Below are 19,251 nucleotides of genomic sequence, written 5' to 3'. Positions count from 1 at the left end.
AGGGAGACAACAATGAGGAGCTAGACACGGAGTTTAGTGAAGCCGAAATTAGGGCAGTCTTAAGCAACCTCCACACCAGGTCTGCTCCTGGCCCGGATCGGGTAACCAACAAGAGTCTACGCAACCTGGACGATGAGTCAATTACGCGACTGACGGAATACGTTAACGACTGCTGGCGAGAGGGCTCCCTCCCCGATGCGTGGAAAAGGGCCCGCGTGGTCATGATTCCCAAACCGGACAAGCAGGTGACAATTGATAACCTAAGGCCGATATCGCTCACGTTCTGCGTGGGTAAAGTCATTGAACACGCTGCCCTGACTCGCGTTACTGATTACCTCGAAGACGCTGACGTGTTCCCACCCCACGATGGTCAGATTTTACCGCAACGTCTCCACACAGGACGTGATGCTTCAGCTGAAACATCAGATTGTGGACAGCACTTCTAGTTCCATCAAGGCGATTCTCAGCCTTGATCTGACAAAGACTTTTGACAGCTTCGAGCGTGCGGCGATTCTCGACCGTGTCCGATCGCTGAGATTAGGCCAAAAATTTTATAACTATATACGCGACTTTCTCACAGGCAGGCGTGCGAGCGTCATTGTCGGCAACGCGGAATCCCCGAAATTCGAAACGGGTCCTACGGGTACGCCGTAGGGCTCCGTCGTTTCGCCCATGTTGTTTGACCTCGTCCTCCTTGGCCTACCCGAGAAACTAGCGACAATAGAGGGTCTACATTACAGCCTTAACGTGGACGACATCACCCTCTGGTTCCCCGGAAGAGGATGGGACTGCCACGTGGAGCGAACGCTGCAAATGGGCGTGGACGCGGTGCAGGAATTCTTGAACGGTACGAGACTCGAATGTTGGGCGGCTGAGTCCGAGCTATCAATATACAGACCCACGAGAAGGGGCCGCAAAACCGACCTTCCCTGTGGAAGGAGATCAGAAATCAGAGTAATAACGGCGGACGGCGTTGCCATACCGAGCGTAGAGAACATAAGAATATTTGGACTACATCAGCAGGACAACGGTCCCAGTGATGAGACAGTTTGAAGACCTAAACGTTCCATAGACGACACAATTCGACTCTTGCGCCGCATAACAAGCAGACGCAGCGGTATGCGAAAAAGATGTTCGATCCGCCTCGTACAGGCGTACGCGATCAGTCGCATAACGTTCGTCGCCCCTTATCTAAAATGGCTGGCGTCCGAACGGAACCAGGTCAACTGCATGATTCGCAAGGCGCTCAACAGGGCTGTTGGCATATCTTCGAGGTGGGCCTGCATAACACCATGGGCGAACTAATCGAGGCACACAACATTGCACAATACGAGCGATTGTCCAAGTTCCAGACGGGCAGGCGCATCCTCGAATCTCTAGGCATAACATATCTTACGCAATGCGGGGAGAAGACTGTGGTTTCTATCGCGGTCCGCGACCGTCTCATCGTCCCACCGCTCCCCCGGAACATGCACCCGACACAATACGTCGGGCACCGCAACAAGAAAGCGAGTGACCTCCAAAGAATGTATGGTAACAGCGACGAAGCGGTATACGTGGACACCGCGCGATACCCAGAGGGAAGGCATGCTCACGTTATCGCCGTTGTAAATCGCACTGACAAATGCCCCACGAGTGCCATGGTGCGTACGGAACACACAGAGGCGGCCAAAGAGGCGGCTAGTGCTCTTGCACTGGTCGCAGCGGAGACTGCGGTCGTGATCAGCGGCTTGCAAGCTGCCGTCTGTGGCTTCGCGCGTGGTCGCATCTCGTGTCTGGCGGCCTGGATACCACAATAAAGTAATGGCAACAAGGACGGCGGCGAGCTTCGAGGATCGATGGCCTCGGCGTCGTCGTCTTCGTATCTCAAAACTAAAAATGTGGATGTCTTCCTTCTGTGGACCCCAGCTCACACCAGATTTTGCTCGCAGGTAACCAGGTGGCCCACACCGCGGCTCGAGATCTCACTGACCGAGCCGCGGCCGATTCGGTGGCTGCCTTCCCCTCCGAGAACGGGGTGATGGCACTCTATACACAACAAGAACTGGAATGGTCGTGGGGTGATCGCCTGACGACATTCAACGACACTACACAACATTACAGACTAAGCAGACGCAAATATCGACCACCACACAACAAATTGGACAAGAAACAGGCAGTAACTTTGAGGTTATTACAAACAAATACGTATCCCAGCCAGGTGATCCTACGCCTGTGTTATCCTCACCTATACCTGACGGACGCGTGTAAAGCGTGCGGGGAAAGGACCACACTGCAGCACATGCTTTGGGAGTGTGATGAAAAAGTTAACATCACTGCCGCCGCTCCCTTCGTGACGCATGTTATGCACGGACGAAATCCGGGGCCCATTGCTGCTACGGGGGCAGGGGCCGGCCTCCGCCGTGGCTGGGGTCACTGTTGCCGATCGGCGGGGCATCAGCTGCGCGGCCGCTGGGAGGCGGCACTCACCAGCGACGAGCTGGCCGACCAGCTTTGGACCGTCCGGCAAGCAGAAGATGCCGCCCGGGTGCAAGGACTTCGAGTGGTTACCTGAGGCACCGCCATCATAATCGACGGAGAGTGGGAAGGGATAGGGGTTAATCCCCTCTTCCCCCACCTTGCCCGGTAAAACTGCCGGACTTTAAATAAAGTCTATTCATTCATTCATTTGCAGCTCTCCGACAGTATTGCAATGCGGTGGTGGTGGTGGCTGTCGCCTAAGAGACGTCGGGCGATCTGCCGGAGTAGGACATCACAGTGTCGGACCTGATTGCGCACCAGTTATCTTTGACCTCCGTCACCGACGTGAGTGTTGTTTTGTATTTCTCACAATATCAGCAGCCTCTTTGAGTTTTGAGCCAATCCGTTGATTGATATGTGAGGTTTAACGTCCCAAAACCACCATATGAGTATGAGAGACGCCGTAGTGGAGGGCTCCGGAAGTTTCGACCACCTGGGGTTCTTTAACGTGCACCCAAATCTGAGCACACGGGCCTACAACATTTCCGCCTCCATAGGAAATGCAGCCGCCACAGCCGGGATTCGAACCTGCGACCTGCGGGTCAGCAGCCGAGTACCTTAGCCACTAGACCACCGCGGCAGGGCAAGAATATAAAATTAGCAGAGCGTGGAAGAGCCAATCCGTACTTTCTGTTTCAACACGCCCCATTCCTCACTCACTAATGGCCAGCCTTTTGAAAAATGCTAAGGTTAAAGCTTGGGCGAGTTGGTTCAAATACATGATTAAAAAACACAGCGCAAACAACGGCAGGAAGAAAGGAAGAGACAGGACACAGCGCTCTGTCCTGTCTCTTCCTTTCTTCCTGCCGTTGTTTGCGCTGTGTTTTTTAATCATGCTTTTGAAAAAGCTTCCTGTGGCCCGTAGCAGGTGGTGCTCGTAGCAGCTCGGCAGGATTCCGCATGCTGTGGCTCTACGTAGCGGGCACTAATCACCCCGTCGCAGTATACACTGCTTATACGACCCATTCTTCAACATTTATGGCACCGGAGGGGTTACCACGAGGAATGCAGATGTAGACATCGTGTATTAAAGCAACCACTATGTTCTTGTTACATGAAATGTGAGCTCGGACCTTAATACCGTCGAAGTCTTTGACGGGGTCATAGTAAGCGGAGATACCGGGTGTATAACCTCGGTTTCTAAGACATTCTTGACTTCGTTTCACGCTAGAAACTCAAGTATTTTGGAGACCGTCCTTTGATTTCGGAGTCTTAGATGGTCCGATGGTGTAATATGCACAAATAAGACGTTGTAGTTCGTTGAAACCACCTTAGACATCACAGTACGTGCATGCCGCTAAAGGCGGTGCAACACCCAGAGACTTTCGTTGTGGTTCTCGACTGTAACATGCGTGAAGTCATTGTTGTAATCATCATTGCTCGCCGAATACACTTCGCCGGACTCGCTGCAGGCGTCGCTGAGTTTACTGTCCATTTTTTCGAGGGGGGGGGAGTGAAAATTTATTAGACGGCAGAGAGTTCGGCCTGAGATAATTCGCTCTAGCCTGCTACTCTACACAGGGGATAAGGGAAGGGGGGAAGGAAAGATGGATGAAGGGTGATGATGGGGACAAGAAGAGGTGGTGCGTATGTACAGTAGCCACTTGGCATATTACCCTACAGTCTAGCATCTAGTTCAGTGCTTTTTATAAAATCTCAAACACCCTTTGTAGCAGTTTTTGACACTGTTTGGTCATTCATTGCTGACAATATGTGGCTTTCACTCAATGGCGTTCGTCCGATGCTTGCCAACGTCGCAGTTAGCATTGTTCTTTGCGCCTCGTGTAATGCACAGTCGCAAAATATGTGAGCTAAAGTTTCTCGCACTTGGCAGCGCTCATGATTCGGGCTGTCCGCACGACCGATTAGGTGGGTGTAGTGGCGAGTGAAGGCGACTCCCAGTTGAATCCAGTGCAGTATATTATTAGCATGTCTTCGGCTGATTTTATCTGGAAGACGAAAAGTCATACCCGGGTCTGTTTCCCGCAGACGCTTGTTCCAGTGATCTGGTAGTGACAAGTAAGTGGAAGCGCTTTCGCGCATGAGCGATCTCAACAATGTGTTGACGTCACTTCGCGAATACGGTACTTTGACGTACATAGGAGCGTTGAATACTGCTGCTCTTGCTTCGCTATCGGCTGTTTCGTTGCCAACCAGGCCACAATGTTCCGGAATCCATTGGAGTGTAATCAAGTGACCGCTCCTGTATGTTAGGTCAAATGCTTGGACGATTCCTAACGCTAACTCGTAAAATTTGCCTCTTCTTGAGCACGAATGGATAGCTTGAAGCGCTGATTTTGCATCGGGCAGAATCGTCCATTTACGCGGTGCTTGGTCGTCCACAAGTTTCATGGCTTCCTGTATAGCAACCAGTTCTGCAGCTGTCGAAGATGACATATATGATCTAATTTGTACTGTCGGGAAATACCGAGTTGAGGGATCATGAAGGCTGCAGCTGAGGCGGATGAAGTTATGGATTCATCGGTGTGAATGAGCACAGAGTCGCTGTATTGGTCATCCAAATGTGCCAAGGTGAGTTGCTTGAGGGTAATATAAGAAACACGTGACTAATACGAAATTCCACATATGTGAAGGCACACCAGCGGTTTAGTCAATGTACATGGAGGCACTGCAGATATTACGGCCGGTGCAAAGCCTGAAGGAATCATGTGTCTATGCGTATCGAGGCATCGCGAATAGGTACAGCCTGGTCGGTCCGCTTGTAGCGAAGACAACGGGTGCTGTGCGTGTCGGGTCAGCAGACGAAGGTGCACCCGAAGAGGCTCACAGGATGTGTAAACCTGTATAGGGTAGGTGCGTGACTCCTCTATTGTGCCAGAGGTTGACGTGCAGCTTGGCAGGCCAAGGCATATTCTCAGTGCTCATGTCGGAAGGCTATCTAAAGTCGAAGGCACGTTGCCCGCATGCCGGAAAGTACAGGTGAGCCCACAAACAATGCCTTGTATAACTGTAGAAGACTTTTCTCTGAAGGGCTCCATATCAGTCCTGCTATAACACGAAGAGCATACACAAAACTGATTAGTTTGTTCCGCCGCAGAGTCACATGCTTTGACCAGGACAGGTTGCGATCAATGACGACCCCTAAATAGCGGTGGTCCTTGACTGCGGGAATCACTGCTCCGTCAGCGACGATTGGGTACCGTGACATTGATTCCTTCGTAAGTGCGGCAGCATGCCTGGAAGGTGTGCTGGCGAGTCTACTTCCAGTGTAGGCAAAAAGAAATATCCATGGCTAGGCGGGGAACGTGCCAACACTGTCACCCTATAAACAAGGAGCTGTGCTTCCTTCAATACTTTATGTTAAGAACTCTCATAGTTTCGTCAAGCAGCCTGCTGGAATATAGGTTGGTTTTAACACTGAGTTTCCGATATGAATGCCTGAAAAGTATCTACATATCAAGCTCGGGAAGAAAATTCCTGTTGTCATACCACTATAATTTACTGTAGAACTTCCAACGAAACTTAAAAAAAAGCTTGTTATATTTAGTGGGCGTGAAAGTGTACGGCAGACTGGTTATATAAACATCTGCTGCTCTTGAACATATATCTGTGCGTGCAACATCTGCACATATGTTTAGGATCATGTCATGATGTGTCACTCAATAAAAAAAAAAAATTCCGACATGGTCAACTTTCCTACGAATGCTTCGCATAACGGGGATTCCCAGGTACGTGGGATCTGCCGAATTTTTTTTTATTTAAAGTTTTTTTATTCCTTAATTTTGTTTTATTAAATTTGAGACGTGTTGGACCACAAAGAATGCGCCCGCTACTCCTTAGCTATTCGAGGTGTCGAACACATAGCATATAGGGTCCAAAGTTTTCAACGTAACAAATCTGCAGCACACACTTACTATATGTGCACGTCAATAAACCTTGTTGCTGGGCTAGTTGGTAGCTCGTCATATTGTAAGAAATCCAGCCCAACTTTGAACTCTCACGAAACACTCACACACATGTACACACTCTTTCACACGAGAAAAACACACCACACACAGCGCTCACTACGAAATTCCAGTTGGTAGTAAGCGCTGTGTGAGGTGTGTGTTTCTCGAGTAGAAGAGTGTGTGAATGTGTGAGTGTTTCGTGGGAGTACAAAGTTGGACTGAATTTCTTACAACATACAGTACACAACTTCGCATAACAGCGAAAACGCGTTCAGCAATCCCACACATGTATGTACTTCGCATAACAGTCAAAACACATGTTCAGCGATCCCACACATGTATTAGCCTGGTGTTGTTAAAAAAATGTAGAAGCCACTCGCTATTGCCAGTGTTCTCGCTTATGTATATGGTGAACGCGTCGCTAAAGTGAATATTGAAGCGTATTAGGACTTAGTATAGCATTAGTTCGTTAATACACGACAATTATTCTTGAGTGCGAACAACTGTGCCCTGTATTTCCGCGTGAGCTTTGCTCACAAAGAAAAATATACTTTCCATGATTCTTGAAAAATTTATGCGAAATGCCAATGTGTCTCGTCTATCGAGATGTCATGTCTTACGAATAATATCAATGAATTCCTGCGACCGGGACAAGAACTTTTAGAGACTTCCGGCCTTGAACTTTGCGAGTGTCAGAGTGTAAAATGTGGAAAATATTTTAAACATCAGTTGGCTAAAATACTTATGAGAGATTAATGAACTTATTTGCGTCAAACTGTTATTCAGCGCCCCTTCGTAGTATAGCTTATAAATATTTTGAAGGAAACACACACCCGATTAGCCAACTTCGCGAAAATAAAGATATATTTGTCTACGTAACCCAGCATTCCAAGCTGGCTTTGAAAATATCTGGACTTGTCCTTGCCATGTGGCAATCTGTATTATGCGCCTACGTTTAACTACACCTGCTTCCGATGGCATCGCTATGACATGGGATCAAGTCGAAGACCACGTGCTATGTAACAAAGCATCCCAGCGATTAAGTAGCTAGAAGTTGTACGCCCTTATGACTTCTCGCCAGCAAAGCAGATGTAAAAAAGCTCGCCACAGTGCAAACAATATCTGATAATCTTTTCTTGTTTCCGCGTGTTCAGTGTCCACCCTGTTTCATGAATATCTGCCCTCTAGCACGACGTTCTTTTATTCTAAGCAAATTCAAAACATATTTACTTTATACAGAGGCAATTATGAGGCGTTCCACAAAACAAATACGATCGGCGAGACTAAATAGTACTCAGTAGATGTACAGTTTCTCACCTGTACATCAACATCCACACCACAGACAACAGCAAGATGCAATCGGTGATGCCTATAGAAAATGCCATGGTGGACGCGGATTTCTCAACACTGACCTTAACCTCGTTGCGTTGCTTGAGCTAGCACTAGGGTCTGAAATGTCGGTTCCTATCTGTGCTGCGCTCGGGCGGATGTGGCTAAACTGTTTACACAGGAAGTGTGGCCTTGTGTAGCGGTCCATGCAGATGTTATCGATGAGACCAGGTTTTCTTGCTTTTCTTTTTTTGGTGCAGGAAACTCTACCGCCTGATGCAAGATGCTCCGTAGCGTCTTTTTTCTGTTTTTGTTCGCTGTAGCACCTGCCCAGTATTGGACGTGATAGCATTACAGAGATCGTTTCACAGAATATCGGGCATTGGCGGTGGCATGTTTGGTCGTGAGTGATAGATCGACGTTGCCGAGAGCGAAAATGTGAGATAAATGTAAATATAGATATAGTAATAGACCTTTCAAATACAAGCCTTCTGCGTGGTGAGCAGGAGGTACACCACGGAGCATTGTCACAGCTTGGAACTTGTTCATAAAAAACGCTATCGGAGTTTTATTTAGAGAGATTTAACACGTGTAATTAGCAGAATAGACATTTTACTTGTCCGTGAATAGAGTTTCTACACGTTGTGAAGCTTTCATGGCATAACGTGGTGACCATTTTCCCCTGTTATATATGCGTTCAATTCACACTGACCCTTCAATACTCGATTTCGCTTCGCACCCAAACTTTGATGCTGTTCGCGCAGGCTGAAAATGGAAGCATGCATTACTACACATAAACACATGTTTTGAGTGTGCTTTAAACTTTTTCACTGCCTGATTTGTTAAAGCAAAGGATAACTAAGCAAACTGATTCAGAAAAGCTTCATTGTGTGGACAAGTCCAGCTTATCGTCGGTATAGGGCAAAGTTTAGGCAGGCCAAGATATGCGTATATCAGCAGCTTGAGAACTGCTGCCATTACGGGCACAAGGAAGGATGAAGGGTGAAGTCTTCTATGGAACAACCCTGTCCGCACCTCTGATAGAAGCAATGGCTAAGCCTGTTTCGAAGATTACTTACTATCAGGGATGATGACCAGCCAGCTTGTTGCTGCAAAGCACCATTTTTGTTATACATATGATGTAACATCGTTAACCAGTGGTCTTTTAGTGGTTAACGACGTTATTGTACTACGGTCAGGTCATAGTACGGTAGAAATGAAATCGATTCAGCATTATTTTGAGAATATTAGGAGTAAATCTGGTGGGCTATAGTTTCTTGTCTCACTGATGAATCGTAGTAAATGGGTGAGTACACTTTTGAACACTATTCCACTGTATGAGCATTCCTAACAGTGGATCCAACCAACTTTACAACGGAAACTATGTGATGTGGGTATAGCTGGCCTGCAATGACTTTAATAAAGTGGCCATGTTAGACCACGTGAACTTCGTGATGTCGTGTTGGTGTTGTCACTACGTCGTATGCTGGTTCTCACGCTATTCAAGCCCGGAGGCCCGACAACGTTCCAACGATGTCGTTCTCCCACTGATGCAGGCTAATCATGTGTGATAAAACGGGTTCGACGTCATCAAAGCTGCCACGTAAGATCCTTGTTGTGCGTCCACGTCGTTACCCGCAAACTGTCAATAGGGAGTTTTAGTGCTGGGTACCCAAGCGGCTTGCGTACGCAGGACGTTGGGGCAGCGGTATTGCGCATGCGCGAAGCCCCAAAGAGATGCGTCGCAAGATCACTGGGGCGATGCGTCTGTGCGGCCATTAACAACGCTGCCACCACTGGCCTCCTAGCGGAGATAAGCTGCCGCGGCGCACATGCTGGCGCATCATGTTACCTTGACGGCGAGCAAAGCCAAGGCTGTCCTGAGCCACCACTTTGACTTTTAAGTTTTAAGCGCAAATATTATAGTGGCTAGCCACAGTATACGAATAGCATGACACAAAGTCGCGAAATCTCGGACAGCATGGATCGGCCGCCTTGTAAGATCCACCTTCGCAAAAATTCACGGTATCCGCACTGCAGATACCCTAGCTGTCGAGTTAAAATAAGCCAAAGTGCGATCACTTATAGCGATTACACGGTTTCAGCCAGATTTCCACAGCTAGAATGGCCTGGAACATAGAAACTAAAAATTTGCCAGCTCCCGACCAGCTGAATAGATGGCGCCATCTAGCGAGGTCATAGTGAAGCAGACGACCACACTTTTGTTATTGCAGAAACATTGTGCATGGTACATCTGGTGCAAAAACTGCGCAGTGACAATATTACAAATGAGTAACTATTTTATTAATTTTCACCTCAGAAACATTACGCGTAAGCTAACATGTTCATGACTGTGGTTGCACGAAGTGTCACAAAATGTCGACACTATCGTTACAGTAACCTTGTATTTTTCATTTTTTTTTGCGTATACCAGAATACTGTACACAATAAAAAGTGTTCTGATCGCTATGTATGTTTAATTTAACATTTCAAATCATAAAAATACCTAAATAATACTTACGCGACAAGACGCTATGGCGCTGCGAGCGCGTGTGACCTTCGTGCGGCTTGCGTTTGCGTGCGTGCCACCGTGGCGCCAACTAAAAGGCATTCCGGTTGGGTATGGGTTGGGCACGTAACGCCGCGCGCTCCCAAGCCCATAACGCCCCAAGAGAATGCGTACCCAGCACTAAAACTCCCTAATAAAAAACTGCAGAAAAAACCCGTCACTGTCAGAACTGATCTCGGAAATGCGTGTACACACTTCATGAAGTGAGCCATGCCACCGTTCTAACGCACGCTTGCACTAGTACCACCGTCCATACAAACCTTGTGAGAGAGGCCAAATTTCTGGTGCCTCGAGCGAGAAAAACAGCATCACCCTTTCTGGTATGCAAACTGGAGGGGTGAAAGTACTTCCCGTTGCATAAGGCCAAGCGAAAGTTAACAAAATTAACCTTTTTTCACGCAATTCCAAATCAATTTATGTGAGACCAATCCACACACTTTATTTGTTCGTACATGGAAGGCAAGGTAAAGTAAGCCAGTAAATCTAGGCGACTATTAGGGAACGTTATTCAGTTCCACAAGACCGGCTTGTCAAATATCTGGGTCAATACCGTGGATTGCACAGTCGAAGTTTGCCCCGCCACGGTGGTCTAGTGGCTAAGGTACTCGGCTGCTGGCCCGCAGGCCGCGGTATCAAATTCCGGCTGCGGCGGCTGCATTTCCGATGGAGGCGGAAATGTTTTAGGCCCGTGTGCTCAGATTTGGGTGCACTTTAAAGAACCCCAAGTGGACGAAATTGCTGGAGCCCTCCACTACGGCGTCTCTCATATTTATATGGTGGTTTTGGGACGTTTAACTCCGCATATCTATCTACAGTTGAAGTTTGGACAACTTATCTTGTCTTGATTAAGGAAGCAACTGATATATGGAGGCCACGTCAAGCAGTGATGTACTGACGAAGTGCACTTGACGAAACGTCGCATACAGCGACAGTCCACCCTCAACAATTTGTAACCAAGAAGCTGTTTAGCAAATCATTTCTTAAGAGTCAATCGCATAGAACTATCATCGATTTAATGAGTATGGGCTATGCGCAGCCTTTAAAACTGTAGCCTAGCGCTAGTGGCAGCCAGCTGGTGAGATCAAAAGATGATGAGCACTAGTTTGAACGTTTTTGATACAGTTTGTAATTACCTTAATAAAACTTAAAGAATTAAGCTTTAGATTGCGTGAGCATTATTTTTGCGGAAATATTTCAACATAAACTAGAGCTTTGTTTAACCACGATAATTTCTATTCAAAATAATGAATGCATTGTCAGATCTGAATGAGTGACAAACAATGGACCCTTTTCGTAAAAGGGCACTCCAAGCGCCCATTACGCGAACTACTCCTTGCCACCATGTATAGAGCGCCTGAGCAGACGACACTAACAGCGTTTCATGTAGACGGAGACGCCGTTCAGCGTTTACGTAAGAAGGCGGAACTTTCTCGCGCGCTCAGAAACCTGAAGTCACAACGAGTAATTCAAGAGAAATACAGATATCTTACTGGTGTTAGCTGCATTCTGTCTCAAATAGCTCTACCAAGAAAATAACGATGGAATTTTTATATTTCATGGGCGCTATTGTGAAACTACTTTCATTGGCGGTAGGAGGATGCACGTACAAAGCGGGCGCACTCACCGCCTGCCCTATACATGGTGAATTCTATCCCAGAACTCTTTACGAAATCGAAAGAGACAAAAAGCTCACCGTCAGGTGGCGTACTTATGAAAAGGGCCTATTCAGCTACTTGTACATGAAGAATGTCGATACAAAATGAAAGAAGCGAACCAGAAAATTAACTGGTAAATACTTAGTAAACAGCAGGTGGCCAAACCAAAAAGAACTATTGGTTAAGAAGAAAGTGAAAGAGACGGAGACTAACTGGGGGAGAATTGGCATGATTAAGAAGTCCGCACTAGAGATCTATCGAACGTTTAAGCATAAAATTGCCAAGGAAAGCATCTATGATAATACTCTACTGTTTGAGGCCAGGACGGGAGTATTGCGAACCAAGACATATCGGGCAAAATACGAAGGGATAGACACAGTATGTAGCGCATGTGGAGAGGAGTAAGAAACTGCCGAACACTTGATAATTTCTGTAAAGGGCTCAGGATGATGGCGCAGAGTTTTTCAAAGCACTAGGGTTTAGAAACAGGGGGGGGAGGGGGCAAAGTAGACTTTAAGAAGGTAGAATGAACTAGAAGAAGGTTATCTGATTAGTGGCTAAAGTCAAGGCACGAATTAAAATTAAAACCTTCACTGCAAAGTACCAGTCCTCAACTTCATTATTTAAAAGGAAAAAAAAGATAAATCTAGTGGTTAGTTCACTACGAATTACGGCTAGGTGGCGTTGGCTGCCGCCTGATCCAAAGGGTACAACCACATCCATCCATCCATCCATCCATCCATCCATCCATCCATCCATCCATCCATCCATCCATCCATCCATCCATCCATCCGTCCGTCCATCCATCCATCTATTATAGCACTCCTTTCATTCTACCTAGGACATCTGCTTTTCTTTTCTTTTTTTTGGGGGGGGGAGGAGTATAGATATTGAATATGAAAAATGTCTCACTGAATTAAGTCATTGAATTTTGGCCGATACACGTGAGTGGGCATGAGCCATGGCTGTGGAGTCATCATCATCATCATCCGCTCGCGGTGGGAGGAGCCTAGATTGTTCAGGGATTCTGGCTCGCTGGGCGCTACGGTCGCCGCTCTACTTCGGCAGCTCGCTTTCTCCAGTACGTCTCGTCCTTTTCATTAAACCAGCGACGACGGCATGTCTACGTCGGACGCTGTCACGTCGCTACAAATTGGTGACCATGAACACACGGACAAATGACCGACACTGCACAACTGCCGCTGAGCTCCGCAGCCATGTTACAACCAGCCCAAGCCTCGCAGTCCCAATTAGATCTGCCACTGCTACCATTTCGGACCTCTCACCTGGACTCATAGTTCGAGGAGTTTACGGTGGCCTTGTATCGCAACGACATCTGGATCCAAGAGTTCGTGTGCTATGTATTGGAATATCACCTTCCACATGACCTGAAAAGCCGCCTCACGTACTTCTTCTGGAGCCCGCGCCCATACGATGATCTGCGAGTTTTATGGCATCAACTTTTATGGCATCACACGTGATCCTTTTCCCAAAAGCGACCTCACAGTGCCTGGATCAACACCTTCCAGGACGCCTCTCGCCCCGCACCCAGTACAGACCATTCCTCTGCCGACAACTGGCCACATGGACGGCGGAGGCCACCTTTCCGCGTCCATCAATCCATCCACAGAGACACCCTCAAACCCGGAATACACGTCTCGTACCTTCTATGCCCCGGGTCTGACACCAGAGCCATTGTCTCCCCTCTCCGTCGCAGATTCAACACTGGCCACTGCCCAGTGCACCGTCGAATTCACTGCAGCAACTTGCTCAGCTATACAATCTGTCCTGAGCGATTCGATGATCCCGGCCCAGCCAGCTGGCCCACCTGCAGACTCCACACCTATCCCAACTTCTGTGGAAGCCCACGACACCACTCGAAACAAGGACCTGAGCCCACTCTAACTCTGCAAGGCATCGGATTTACCAACACATCGGCACCTGCCACTCGATCACTCGTAGAGAGTCTACCCGATCAGGAACTCTCTTCCAACGCCTCAAGTGGCAGCCAGAGTTTTCAAGATGTACATGCGACGATTTGCTCTGATCTTCCTGAGCAGCAACGCCTCATGATCTGTGGCCAATTCATAACACCGCCACTATCCGCTGTCGCGGACAGCTCTTCCTATTAAATGCGAAGCATTTCTTATGGAACTTCGGCGACTTTGAGCGTATCTATCTATCTATCTATCTATCTATCTATCTATCTATCTATCTATCTATCTATCTATCTATCTATCTATCTATCTATCTATCTATCTATCTATCTATCTATCTATCTGTCTGTCTGTCTGTCTGTCTGTCTGTCTGTCTGTCTGTCTGTCCGTCCGTCCGTCCGTCCGTCCGTCCGTCCGTCCGTCCGTCCGTCCGTCCGTCCGTCCGTCTGTCTGTCTGTCTGTCTGTCTGTCTGTCTGTCTGTCTATCTATCTATCTGTCTGTCTGTCTGTCTGTCTGTCTGTCTGTCTGTCTGTCTGTCTGTCTGTCTGTCTGTCTATCTATCTGTCTATCTATCTATCTATCTATCTATCTATCTATCTATCTATCTATCTATCTATCTATCTAATCTATCTATCTATCGTGCGAGCGTAAGATGATTTGACGAATATGACACGCTGGTCAAGACATAAATAACGTCGCAATACTGTCGCGCACGTCGTGAAATACTTCCAGCCCGACAGTGGCACATACTCATGGGCGGGTATGTGCCGCTGGTAAGCGGGCATGTGCCACAGGGGATTGGTAATATCTAATTAGGATCGACGCCCCAATTTTCTTGAAAAATTTTGAGTGCACTATTGCTTAGTAAGTGTAACTTTTACTATCCTAAACACGCGTGTTACCAGACAGTATGTCGAGCTGACATGCCCAAAAGTGAAATCACGACAAGCACTGATGCACTGTGGCAGCTGCGAAATAAAAACAATGTCACTGCAAGAATAATACTAATTCAATATCCCAGAACGTTAGAATTTAAGAATAATGGGAATAAAAGCGAACAAAGCTTCGACGCTTCTAAACTTATCAAGACGTAAGTGATGACAAAGGATTTCTTTACACCCCGATAAAATCATAGCTTCACATATTATTATTTGAGCAGTTAGGGACATAGGTCTGCGAACTCACTGATGAGTCGACTGACTCACACTCAGATCAAGCCGTGAGTTTTAGTCTGATGAGTCCGGTTGAGTCTGAGTCCGGTCGAGTGAGTCCGATTGAAGAAAATCTTAGTGAGTCGTATTCCAAGTGAGTCCGAATCGCAAGATATATTTTTGTAGTAATTCTGAGTTGTTGCCACTTTATTTCGTCGATCTACGGGCTTATGTACTCATCTCCAGCATTGCTATGAGCCTTACCTGGCTCCGCGTATATATTCACGTCTTTCGAAAAGTTAATTCGAGCGCGAAAACTTGACACGATCACTCACACACGCACTTACCCATGCATCAAACGCGTGTGTGAGTGATTGTGTCAAGTTTTCACGCTTGAATTAACTTTTTGAAATTCTCTACCAACTAGCCCAACAACAAGTTCTTTTAGAGTATTCACGTCTGCTCACACGTATTCCAAAGCAGTTTTAATTATACACCTTTTCAATACGTAGATCACCGGCAAGAATTACGTGGTGTGGTGCGTTGACGTCCCCAACCCCTTTCTTTCAGGGAAGTTTTTGATAAATGCATCTCAGGTAGTCATCGCTTTAAAGAAAAAAAATGACCTAACTGTTTTGCGAGCATTAATAACTCGTATTAGGAGGTATTCTATATCAAACCCTGCCAAGAGCACCAATTAAGTGAGATGTTGGCGTTAAAAAGAGCATTGACATTACTGTCGAAAATGTAGGTCTAGGCTAACGCACCCATGAGTTGACCCCCTCACACTCACTCGGACTCAGATCGAGTATAAGGTGAGAGTCTGGGTGAATCCGGGTGAGTAATATTTAGGTAAGTTGGAGTCCTAGTCGGTTAGGTTGAAGAAACGTTTTCGTTAATGTGAGCTCCAGTAAGTCTAGCTCACGAACATTTTGGTGAGCCTGTGTCCGAGCGAGTTTAAAGCGTTGAATGTATTTCATGAGCGAGTCTGAGTGAGCTCAGGCCGGTTTTGCCGACCTATGGTTATAAGACCATGAAGCTGGTCGAACCCATAGCGCTGACAATGATGCTGGTTGCTTTCGTAACACGCTCTTAAAAATGTGAACAGCGAAAACGTATAACTATCCTTCTTGTGCGTATATATTTGTCAATTTGCCCAATTATTGTTGTTTCCAGGGGTCATAATGACACCCCGGCGGGATCACAGACTCCTCTCCTCTTTCCCTCCATTTTCCATTCCCCTTTCGCAATTACAGTGTGGCAAGCTTGCGATTGTCGTATTAACCCCCTCATGTTTTCCTACACTCTCACTCTCTTGTTTACCTCCTAAAATATCGGCCTTGGACTTAATAAGGCGCTTGCGATTCTCATTCAAGGCGGAAGAGACAGAAACGAGATGTAGAAGATGTTCAGACAGGGTTGGTTTTGGTAGCCACCTTGTGCCAAACTTTTTCTTTCTCTCTCTCTTCCTTACTCTCCCTCTGTTATTTCCCCTTCTCTATGTGCACGGTAGCGAAGCGAACATAGTCTGGTTAACCTACCTACCTTCCTTCTATTCTTTCTCCCTCTTGCGCCAAATTGACTACCTTTAAACCCCATCTAGTGACACAATTTCAGGTTGGCCCCATGGCTGCTTCTTGGAAACTATTGTCTCGGCGCATCAACTATCCATTCCACGCATTATTTCAAAGATTTTCTGTCGTTATCAGCTGCACCATCTATACTGGTGTGGCACGCAAGTTTCAAATCTTGATGTGCAGCTAGTGTCCTTACGCGAACTTGTCGAAACCGTAATACATTATATATAAAACAACTAGCAGGGCTTTTCACCTTCAAGTAAATTTCACTATCCGGAGCAAGGCTGGTATTATGCGAACCCTACTTATTTACTGCCTTAGTTGCAGGGGCTTTCACATTATTTGCAGAAAAAATTGCCAGCTGTAAACAGATTCAAGCGGCGTCGACTATGCCACGCTTCAAGGATTATGACGAAGTTAGTTCGTGGACATTTCCTGTTCCCCAGAATGAACCTCTGCATCTTTCTGTGCACGCGATGCTTACGCGCTCAGATCTTATGCTGTCTTCGGGCGTTTACGTAGCACCTGTATTCCAACTATGTTTAGCTTTGCTCGGTGTTATTATGTTGTTATTTTGTTTTTGCTTCCTGGTGAATGGTGTCTAGTCTACAGGAGCTGGGCATTGTATCATTAAATTATCAGTGCACTTGTCAGTACCAGTTTCTGTGGTCTCTTTGTGTCACTCAGCCATTCTTGCGGTTTCTGTTCCGAATCTATTGAATAAATTCAACCTGCAGAGTAAATAAAAAGTGCTTCAACGTTTAATGCTTCTAAAGGCTTGCTTGTTGCAATTTTCCGAAGTACATCTCTGTAATTATTTTACATGGTGTATAGACAGGCACAGTAAATTTATTACAGTTTATTATAATTTGTTTGGTTAATAGCAGCTTATATGTGGACTTAGGACTAAAGAAGAGGAAAAATTACGCCCTCATTTCCTCGGCCTGTCTTATTGAAAATGATTTTAATTTTTAACTGAATAATAAAATTCGTGGTAGTTTTACCTCCCCATTTCTGTTTGGCTACAAACTTGGGGCAGAATGAAATGGCATGGCTACATTTGGCTTCATTTCTGGATCCTTTTCTTATCCACCAAACGGGAACCCTATTCTGAGAGTACCCGACACCTGAGATCATCTCCTGGGACCCAAATGCGATATTACATGTAGTCTCTCAATATGTCTTGCTTGGAGCAACAACTCGTAACAAGCTTCAAGTGCCTTCGAGAAGCCCTTTTACTTAGTATGATATAAAACATCCGGCCAGCCGAGCTGCCACAGCCGCTCACAATGCTCCGAATGAATCGATCGGCGCACCGCCCTAGAGGAGGAACGCGGTGACCTCCGGCGTCTGCATTCGCTTGCAGTTCGTAGCAGGGCTTTTCCGAATACGATCTCTACAAAATTGGTCCGTCTTGTGCCTTTCGTGAATTGCGAGGCTTCAATTAGTTTGTGCACTGCACGTGTCGTTTCCTGCATCAGCTGTTTCAAACGCTAACTTTGTGGAAACTATTTACCAGTGTGTCACGTGTGATGTTTTCCAAACGTGTTCTACGTGACTGCCGCCCTTATCTCACCGGAGGAGCACTTCAGGGTTGGGTAACTCGCAGTTCGAGCTCGTTACCAGAACTCTGGAAGGCACTCCAGTCTAACCGTCCTCCACTCTTTTGCGGCACCAAGCCATAGCTACCATGGTCCAGTGTGATTTACAATTTGTGTTAGTTACGATCGCGAAACTCTCCAGAACGGTGTAGAAGTAAACGACAGCTTTCACTGACGGCTCAGTATAGATTCAACCTTGCCGCGCCACACCAGGCGCATGCCCAGATACCCTTCAGCGCCGCATCTCGGTGCTGACGTCATCTATTGCGGGGGCGTTTCTATTCGGCAAACGTTACGTCCAGCCCAAGTAAGCGCGTGGGCGCCTCTAGTGAGTGCCTATTTCCGACCTCGCGTTGAGCGAGTGCCTCCGTGACGAAGAGGTCTTCCCCGCCCTTCTTACTCCTTCATTCTTCTTTTCTTCCTTCTCCTCCTCCACCTCATTTCGCCTTCTTTCCGCGGTGCTCGGGCTCGGAGCTTGGCGTCGATCCGGGGTCCCGAAATTCGCGATCCGCGCGCCACTCCTTCAAAACAACTCCGGCCGCCCCGGTTGCTTTCCAGACAACCCAGTCTCTTTCGTCCCCGTTGCACGTCGGGTCAAGGTTATGGGAGCACCACTCCGGGACTTGTGGCACAGTTTCTCCCGCGCTCCTGTGGAATTCGCCGCATGACTCGGCTGTTTCACTCGTCAAATGCTTTCCGTTCTTTGTGCTCGGTACAGGAAACGGAGCTCGCGCACGGCGTGTTGGACTTACTGCGCTGGCCCCGGAGAAAATGAACCGTTTGGGGCGTCACCTGAGTTCGTGCAACGCTTAGTAGGATTCGCTGGTGCGAGTTCGGTGCTTTGAGCCGCGGCTGTGGCCTTCGGGCTCTTTGGGTGCTCTTTGGTGCGCGCGAGAGGAAGTGCGCGTGTCGCGCGAGTGCCTGTTGATGAAGTTGGTGCGACGACTCTCCGCGTCCGCGGAAGCAGCCGCGGCGTCATGCGCGCGCCGCAGCTCTTCGGCCC

At 47.3% G+C, this 19,251-nt stretch overlaps 2 protein-coding genes across 3 annotated transcripts in view; one reads left to right on the top strand and one right to left on the bottom strand.

Moving 5' to 3' along the window:
- The window catches only part of LOC119174265 (cytochrome P450 3A24-like), a 61,344-nt gene extending 53,445 nt beyond the window's left edge, over window positions 1-7,899 (bottom strand). For both annotated transcript variants that reach the window (XM_075883096.1, XM_075883097.1), the window contains exon 1: window positions 7,746-7,899. In XM_075883096.1, the coding sequence (XP_075739211.1) occupies window positions 7,746-7,813 (68 nt within the window). In that variant the 5' untranslated portion in view covers window positions 7,814-7,899. The remainder of the gene's footprint in view (window positions 1-7,745) is intronic.
- A 10,936-nt stretch (window positions 7,900-18,835) lies between these two features.
- LOC119174263 (prestin) overlaps window positions 18,836-19,251 on the top strand; it is a 269,359-nt gene continuing 268,943 nt past the window's right edge. The window contains exon 1 of the mRNA XM_075883088.1: window positions 18,836-19,251. This exon is cut by the window's right edge and continues 69 nt beyond it. Coding sequence (XP_075739203.1) covers window positions 19,176-19,251 — 76 coding nt within the window. The 5' untranslated portion in view covers window positions 18,836-19,175.

Source organism: Rhipicephalus microplus, unplaced genomic scaffold (genome assembly GCF_043290135.1).
Source record: "Rhipicephalus microplus isolate Deutch F79 unplaced genomic scaffold, USDA_Rmic scaffold_15, whole genome shotgun sequence".
Lineage (NCBI taxonomy): Eukaryota > Metazoa > Arthropoda > Arachnida > Ixodida > Ixodidae > Rhipicephalus > Rhipicephalus microplus.
The sequence above is the reverse complement of the archived record's forward strand: the minus strand, read 5'-3'. Positions and strand labels throughout refer to the sequence as shown.